Genomic DNA, 8,969 nt, shown 5'->3' on the forward strand with positions numbered 1-8,969 from the left:
TTGGAGCCTGGATTCATAGAACGGGCATTGATCCATAGTGAAAGGCCATTGCAGCAGGGCCTCCTCTTCCTCTTTTTTTTTTTTTTTTTCTTTTTTCTTTTGAGTTTTTGGCCTTAAAGTTTTCTCATATATGTTAAAACAAGTGGCACCTTTATCTAGAGTGGAAATTAAGAGGGCAGAGATGAGGGCAGTTTTCTTCAGTAACTGCAGCATCGAGTGTATATATTTACTTTTAATACTTCATTAAAATTTTTTTCCTAGTAGATAGTGATATGGCTAACTTATTTCCAGTCTCTAGATACATTAAAATATAAAATGGAAGTGAAACCTTCTCAATCATTCATTATTTAACACATGTTTATAGAGCAACTACTTTGTGCTAAACACTGTTCCAGGTGCTTAGGCTACGGCAGTGAACAAATAGTCTTTGTCTTTATGATAGAGGAGAGAAATAGCACCACTACTGCCAGCATACACACGCACATGCACATGCACACGCACATGCACACACACACACACACACACACACTTTCTTTCTCTGTCTCTCTCTCAAAATATAATGTAAGATAAGGTGAGGTAATGATAATTGCTATAAAGGAAAATAAAGCAGGCTAGGGGGGTTGAGAGTAAAGGAGCTATTTTATATAAGGTGTGATTTTAGATGGGGTTGTCAGTGAAGGACTCTAATGAAGTGATATGTGACTTAAGACTTGAATGAAATGAAGGAGGAAACCATACAAAAACCCAAGTGAGAAAACAGCAGTCCAGGCAGAGGAAGAGCAGATGTAGTGGCTGTGAGATTGGAATGGGTTGGTATGTGGTTGGAATGGAGTGAACTAGAGAGAGCTGAGGTTAGTAGAGGACAGATTATATCAAGTCCTGTGGACTGTGGTGGGGAGTTTAGATGTTATTCTGAGTGTGATAGGAAGCCACTGGAGCATTTGAGCAAGATCTGGTTTTAAAAGATCTCCGCAGTTGCTATGTGGAGCATTGATTGCAGTGGAGGCAGGAGAGGAACAGAAAGTCTAGTTAGGAGACCACTGCAGTAGTCTGGCAAGAGATTACCATGGCTGGGACTAGGGTAGGACTGGTGGGACTGATGGCAGGTGGTTGTATTGGGGATATATTTTGCAGGTAGAACTTGTTAATGGGTGTGAAATGAAGTGTGAGGCAAAGAGGGAACTCTGATGTGGCTTAGATGTTGTCCAGCTGAGGAACCGGGTGAATGGGTGATGATAGACACTGAAACAGGGGTAGAGAGAAAAGAAAGGAAGCCCTGGACTGAGCCCAGGGGCATGCCAACAATAGAGATATGGAAGAGATGGAGAAAGCAGCAATAGAGACTGAGAAGGAACAGCCAGTGAGGTAGAAGGAAAAACTAAGAAGGTGTGATTTCCCGTAAACCATGTGCAGTAAGTGTTTCAGGAAGGAGGACATGAGTAACCAGTTGTTTCAGGTAATGCCAAGAGGGGAAGTTAGATGGAGGCAGAGAACTGATCACTGGACTTGGTGAAAAGATCTTTAGCCGCCTCAACAAGTCCAGTTTCAGTAGAATGTGGGATCAAAAGCCTGAATGATATGGGTGGAGAGAGAATGAGATGTGAGTAATCTCTCTGAAAAATTTTGAAAGAAAGAGAAGCAGATAAGTGGGGTGGTAGCTAAAGGAGTACGTGGAGTCAAGGAAAAGCTTTTAAAAAATGAGATACGGTAAAAATATGTTTGTTCCAATGGAAAATGATCCAATGGAGAATAAAATGTTAATGATGCAGAGCAGCGGGATAATTATGAGAACAACATGCTTCATTTGGCAAGAGGAGGTGGAAACTACTGCACAGATGAAAGGACTCTTAATAGCACGGCCAGCCATCCATCCAAGCCACAGGAAAGGCAGAGACTGTGCTGGTAGACAGGTCAATTTGGTGTTGAGGAAAATGAATTAGCTCTTTTCTGTTTCTATTTTTTGATTGTTCCTCAAAACCAAAAATGATGAATAATTCCATTCAAAATGATGAATAATTATGAAGCATTGTGGTAGGCGACGTAAGGAAAGTTAAAAAAAATTTTAAAAAGAAAGTAAAGACATAGTCACATAGTTTACCAACTAGTTGACATGTTTGACCTTCTACATTTCATACTTGGTGGCAAACCTGGATGATTTTTGTATTTCATATTAATTCAAAGCAGTGAAGCACTAGATTCAGTGGGTGCAGACGGGGCTGGCTGGCCCGAGGGTGCAGTTGGGTGGGGCTGGGCCCGTGGGTGCAGTTGGGTGGGGGCTGGGCCCGTAGGTGCAGTTGAGTTGGCCTGGGTCCGTGGGTGTAGTTCTTGGGGGGCTGGCCCCATGGATGGTGTTGGGTGGGGCTGGGCCTGTGGGCACAGTTGGGTGGGGGCTAGGCCCGTAGGTGCAGTTGAGTAGGCGTAGGTCCGTGGGTGTACTTTTGGGGGTGCATGGTCTGTGGGGGTACTTTGGGGGTGGCTGGTCCTGTGGGGGACTTTGGCAGATACTGGGCCCTTGGTTGCATTTCGGGAAGGCCTGGGCCAGAGCGTTCTGTGCCTGTGGGTGCAGACAGGGCTGGCTGGCCTGAGTGTGCAGTTGGGTGGGGGCTGGGCCCATAGGTGCAGTTGAGTTGGCCTGGGTCCGTGGGTGTAGTTCTGGGGGGCTGAGTTTGTGGGGTTACCTTGGGGTGGGGGTGCTGGGCTTGTGGGGGACTTTGGCGGGTACTGGGCCTGTGGTTGCATTTTGGAGCAGGCTGGGCCAGAGGGTTCTGTGCCCGTGGTTGCAGTTGGGGCTGGCTGGCCCGAGGGTGCAGTTGGGTGGGGGCTAGGCCCATGGGTGTACTTTGGAGGGTGGTGTATTAGTCCGTTTTTGTCGCTTACCAGAAAATACTTGGAATTGAGTAATTTCTAAAGGAAACAAAAGTTATTGCTTGCAGTTTCTGAGGCTGAGAAGTCCAAAGTCCATCTGGTGTTGGTGACAGTGACCCAGGGGTCTCACATTGGAAGGTGATGGAAACAGAGAGCAGAGAGAGCAAAAGGCAGACTCTCCTCTTCTTTGAACACCCTTAGAGTCACGCCCTGAGCACCATTTTTAATCCGTTCACTACTGCGAGGTCGTGCAATCCAATCACCTGTTCAGGGCTCCACCTTTCAATGACCATAATAGGATTTCCGACCCTCTTAACAGTCATAGTGGGGGCTAAGTGGCTAATACATAAAACTTGGGGGACACAATTCAAGCTTCAGGGAGTTTTTAGGGGAAACATAATTCAATCCACTTCAGGGGGTTTTGTCCTTGGGGGTACTTTGAGGAGGCTGGACCCGTGGGTGCAGTTGGTGGTGGGGTGGTCCGGTGGGTGTAGTTTTGTGGGGTTGGGCCCATGGTTGGAGTTGGGGGGTGGCCAGGCCTTGGGTGGAGTTGGGGCGGCTGTGCCCAAGGGCATAGTTGTGGGGAGCAGAGCCCATGGGTGCCCTTTGGTTTGGGATGGGGGCCGCAGGTGCGATTTGGTTGGGGGCGGAGTCCGTGGGTGCAGTTTTTGGGTGGTGGGGGCCTTGGATGTAGTTGGTGGGGGGTCAGCCTGTGGGAGCAGGGCCCATGGGGACAGTCGGTGGGGGCTGGGCATGTGAGAGCAGTGGGTGGGCCTTTGAGCCGTGCCGGAAAGTTGGGCGTGCGATGGGTCTGAGGGTGCACTTTGCTGTGCGCTTGTCCCGTGTGTGTAGTTGGTGGGGGCTGGGACCTTGGGTGCAGTTGGAGAGGGCTGGGCAATGAGGGGCCTGTGACCAAGGATGTAATTGTGGGGGACTGGGCCAGTGGGTATACTCTGCTGGGGCTGGGCCCGTGGGTGCAGTTAGGATGGTTGGACTCAGGTGTGTAGCTGGGGGGTGGTCCTGGTCTCCTACGTGCACCAGGGTGGGGGCTCTGTGCATGCGGGTAGTTGGTGGGGCTTGGGCCCATGGGGGTACGTTGGGAGGGGCTGGACTCGTGGGGTTTCTATTGCGGGGGCTAGCTGCGAAGGTTCCGTTGCCCGTTGGGGCAGTTTGTTGGGGGCTGGGTACTGGGAGTAGTTTGGTATGGGTTGGGTTTGTGGATGCACTTTGGTGGGCTCTGGGCCCATGGGTGCACTTTGGTGGGGGCTGCAAATGTGGCCGCAGTCATTGGGGCCTGGACCTGTTGACGCAGTTGGGTGGGGACGGGGCCTGTGCGTTCACTTTGTTTGTGGCTTGTCCCGTGAGTGCAGTTGGTGGGAGGTGGGGCTTGTGGATGCAGTGGGGGAGGCACTGGCCGTGGGTGCAGTCGTATAGGGGCTGAGCCCTTGGGTGTACTTTGGGGAGGACGTGTCCTTGGGTTTACTTTGAGGGAGGCTTGGCCTGTGGGGGTACTTTGGTGGGGACTGGCCCCATGGGTGCAGTTCAGTAGGGGCTTGGCCTGCGGGTGCACTTTGGTGGGGGTTGGTTAAGACTATTGATATAAATTTGGGGGTCATTGTCGTATAGCAGGTACTTAAAGCTATGAGACTAATTGAAGCTGATGTTGGAGGTAGGGTCTGATGGGGCTGGTTGGGGGTGGGTGGCGGGGGCCAGATAGTCCTCCTCAACCAGCCCAGTCCTCTTGTCAGGTTCTTGACTCCGCCACAGGAAAGAACTCAAGGGCAGACTCAAGGTAGAAAGAACCAGTTTAATAGAACAGAGAAGAAACATAGGTTCCATAGAGAGAGTGCAGCCTAGTTCCAGAGACCCGAGCCAGGCTCCTACCAAGTGTAACGCACATGTCAGTTTAGTGCAGACATCAGGTCTAACTCTAAAGCGAGAATGAAGCGAGTTCAGCAGAGAGCGCAGGTTGGCTCAAGAGCGCAAGCAGCTACCTGGTGAAGGTAAGTTCCGTGCACAGTTAAGCCGACACCCCTCAGCCAGGGCAGCGCAGGCCGCCTCCAGGACAGTCAGCAACGACCCCGCCTTCAGCCGGGATTTGGCGTCTGTGGTTTCTTTGCGTAAGGAACATTCACTGAAGGGGCTGGCTCCCAGTTATGGAACATTAGTCTTGGACACGCTGAATCCGTCTCTTCCTGGAGCGTGTTCATTGGTCAGACCCTATTGCACGCACCAGGTACATTCAGGAATTTCCTGTCCTCTCTCCTGAGCAGACCCAGCCACTGGATTTGCATGAGCCTGCACCTTGTGGTCACATTTTCCCCATGTGGATGCTAAAAATAAGTCTAAGTGGCAACTGTAACTTTCCTCCAGGGAAGAACTCAGAGGAGGGGGCCTGAGACCTTAGGGAGTGGCTGGAAAGACGAGGCGTGTCCTGGAACCCAAGCAGGGAAGCCGAACACCTTCTGTGTCAACATCATCGAATGGAGACTGTGAATGTAAAAGAGAAGTCCCAGGACAGAAGCCAGGTGAGAGAAGGTGAGTAGGGATGCCTCGAGTGGGGTGACCTGTGAGTCGAATCTTCAAGACGGGGTAGAATTTGATCAGTAAGTGACGAAAGACAACATGTTAGATGACGAAAACAAAAAACAGAACAAGGGTGTGAGTGCAGTTGGGGTAGGGCTGGGCCAGAGGGTGTTGTGGCCGTGGGTGCAGTTGGGGATGGCTGACCGTGGGTGCAACTTGCTGTGGTCTGGGCCCATGGGTACAGTTAGGATGGTTGGGCTCACGTGTGTAGCGGGGGGTTAGGGGATCCTGGTCCCATGTGTGCACCTGGGTGGGGGCTAGGCCCGTGTGGGTAGTTGTTGGGGCTGGGCCCATGGGTGCAGTTGGTGGGGGCTGGGCCCATGGGTGCAGTTGGGTGGGGTCTGGGCCCATAGGTGCGGTTGAGTAGTCATAGGTCCGTGGGTGTACTTTTGGGGGTGCTTGGTCCATCGGGATACCTTGGGGGTGGCTGGTCCCATGGGGGACTTTGGCAGGTACTGGGCCCTTGGTTGCATTTTGGGGAGGGCTGGGCCAGAGGGTTCTGTGCCTGTGGGTGCAGACGGGGCTGGCTGGTCCGAGGGTGCAGTTGGGTGGGGCTGGGCCCGTGGGTACAGTTGAGTAGGCGTAGGTCCGTGGGTATAATTCTGGGGGGGCTGGCCTCGTGGATGCTGTTGCGTGGGGCTGGGCCAATGGGTGCAGTTGGGTGGGGGCTAGGCCCATAGGTGCAGTTGAGTTGGCCTGGGTCTGTGGTTGTAGTTCTGGGGGGCTGGGTTCATGGGGGTACCTTCAGGGGGGTGCTGGGCTCGTGGGGGACTTTGGCGGCTACTGGGCCTGTGGTTGCATTTTGGAGAGGGCTGGGCCAGAGGGTTCTGTGTCCGTGGGTGCAGATGGGGCTGGCTGGCCTGAGGGTGCAGTTGGGTCGGGCTGGGCCCGTGGGTTGTGTGGGGGTAAAGGCCATGGGTGTAATTGGTTAGGCCTGGGCCTGTGGGTGTCCTTTTTGGGTTGCTGGGCCCATGGAGGTACCTTGGGAGGGGCTGGGCCCGTGGGGGTAGTTTGGCAGGTGCTGGGTCTGTGGGTGCATTTGGGGGAGGGCTGGGGCAGAGGGTTCTTTGGCTGTGGGTGCAGTTGGGGATGGCTGACCATGGGTGTACTTTGCTAGGGTCTGGGCTCGTGTGTGCAGTTAGGATTGTTGGGCTCAGGTGTGTAGCTGGGGGGGGTCCTGGTTTCGTCCATGCACCTGGGTGGGGGCTAGGCCTGTGTGGGTAGTTGGTAGGGCTTGTGCCCATGGGGGTACTTTGTTAGGGGCTTGGCCCATGGTGTTTCTTTGGTGGAGTCTAGGCCCGTTGGTGCTGTGATGGGGGTCTAGGTCCAAGGGGGCTGTGCTCATGGGTGCAGTTGGGTGGGGCTAGGCCCATGGGGGCCGTTGGTGGGGTCTGGGCCTTGGCGGGGGGTTGGGCTTGTGAGGAGAGTTGGCTGTGGGCTGGGCCCTTGGATGCAGTTGTTGGGGGCTGGGCCCATGGTGCAGTTGGGTGGGGTCTGGGCCCGTAGGTACATTTGAGTAGGCGTAGGTCCATGGGTGTACTTTTGGGGGGGCTTGGTCCGTGGGGGTACCTTGGAGGTGGCTGGTCCCATGGGGGACTTTGGCAGGTACTGGGCCCATGGCTGCATTTGGGGGAGGGCTGGGCCAGAGGGTTCTGTGCCCATGGGTGCAATTGGGGCTGGCTGGCTGGCCCGTGGGTGCAGTTGGGTGGGGGCTGGGTCCGTTGGTTTACTTTGGGGAATGCTGCACCCATGGGGGTACTTTGGGAGGGGCTGGGCCCATGGGGTTACTTTGGCAGGGGCTAGGTTCCATGGTGCTGTGTCCGTGGGTACAGTTTGTTGGGGTGTGGGTACTTGGTGCAGTTTGGTGTGGGTTGCGTTTGTTGATGCACTTTGGTGCGGCTGGTCCTATGGGTGTACTTTGGTGGGGATTGGAAATGTGGCTGCAGTCGTTGGGGCCTGGGCCTGTGCACGCAGTTGGGTGGGTATGGGGCTCTTGGATTTACTTTGTTGGGGACTTGTCCCGTGAGTGCAATTGATGGGGTTTGGTCCGTGGGTGCAGTTGGTGGGGCTTGGGCCCGTGGGAACAGTTGAAGGGAGCTGGGCCGGTGGGGACAGTTGCATGTGGTCTGGCCTGTGGGTGCTGTTGGGTGGGGGCTGTGCACTTGAGGGCAGTTGGGGTTGGACCCGCGGGTGTAGTTGGGGTGGGTCGGGGCCTGTGGGTGCAGTTGTGGATGTCCGCGATGTGGGTGCAGTTTCATGGGGGATTGGCCCGTGGGGGTACTTTAGGGGTGCAGGGCCCTTTGGGTTTCTTTGGTGGGGGTTAGTCCCATTGTGCTGTTCCGGTGGGGGTAGGGTCCTAGGGGGCTGTGCCCATGGGTGCAATTGGTTGGGGGCTGGGCCCCTGGAGCAGTTGGTGGGGGCTGGGCCCCTTGGGGCTCTTGGTAGGGACTGGGCCTGTCTGGGCAGTTGGTGGGGCTTGGGGCCGTACAGCCAGGTAGGGGTGCGAGGGGTCCGTGGATGCATTTTGGTGTGCGCTGGTCCCTTGTGTTTGTGCAGTTGAGTGCAGTTGTTGTTTTTGGTGGGTTTTCTTGTTTTCATGGGGGTATATTTGGGGGGGGGCTTTTTTTCTTTTCTTGGGGAGGTTTCTTGTTTCTGTTGTTGTTTTCTTATTTTCTTCTTTTTTAATTTTCTTCTAAAAATGACCAGTAAGGGGATATTAACCCTTTGACTTGGTGTTGTCAGCACCACGCTCTTCCAAGTGAACAATGGGCCTTTGTTCTCTTTGGGGTTTTTTTCTTATTTTATGGGGGTTTTCTTCTTTTTGTTGGGGTTGTCTTCTTTTCAGGGGTTTCTTCTTTTCATTGGGGTTTTCCTGTTTTGGGTGTTTTCTTTTTCTTGTGTATGTTTTCTACTTCTTTGGGGTGTTTTCTTCATTTTTGAGGTGTTTTCTTCCTCTTTTGGGTTATTTCCTCTTTGGGGTGTTTTCCTATTTGCTGTGCTTTCTTCTGCTTGTAGTTTTCTTCCTTTTTTGGGTTATTTTCTCCTTCTTCTGGGTGTTTTCTTCATTTACTGGTGTTTTGTTCTACTTTTGGGTGTTTTCTCCTTTTGGGTCTCTTCTCCTTCTTGGTGTTTAACTCTTCTTCTTGTTTTCTTTTTTCTTTTGGCTTTTTTCTTTTCTGGCCCAACTTCTCAGCCAGCTCCATCTTCTCATGCTGCCCTGACTGCAGTGCACTGGGAACCTCCATGTCCTAATTGGTCTGGATGGAGAGAAGCAATCGGCGGCCCCCTGATGCCGCTGGAGACCCACGGCACAGGGAAGGGGGCACAGGGCACTGGCTCACAGGTGCCTTCCCAGGTACCATTTCCTTTGAGGTCTCTAGCACCCCAGTTTACAGGTGAGGAAATAAAGGCCCAGGGGGAGAGTGTGGAGGCAGGCTGGCAGGGCGGGTGGCGCACCAGCCTGCTGAAGCCAGTACAGCTCAGCCAGCTGCTCCTGGAGCTCATGGGACTGGGACAGC

At 53.5% G+C, this 8,969-nt stretch overlaps 1 protein-coding gene across 1 annotated transcript; it reads right to left on the reverse strand.

The window, feature by feature from the left end:
- Nucleotides 1–7,356: 7,356 nt before the first annotated feature.
- Nucleotides 7,357–7,974, reverse strand: LOC134365095 (proline-rich protein HaeIII subfamily 1-like). Its single transcript, XM_063081278.1, has one exon. The coding sequence runs from the start codon at nt 7,972–7,974 to the stop codon at nt 7,357–7,359; it is 618 nt and encodes a 205-aa protein (XP_062937348.1).
- Between the last annotated feature and the right edge of the window lie 995 nt (nt 7,975–8,969).

Source organism: Cynocephalus volans, chromosome 16 (genome assembly GCF_027409185.1).
Source record: "Cynocephalus volans isolate mCynVol1 chromosome 16, mCynVol1.pri, whole genome shotgun sequence".
Lineage (NCBI taxonomy): Eukaryota > Metazoa > Chordata > Mammalia > Dermoptera > Cynocephalidae > Cynocephalus > Cynocephalus volans.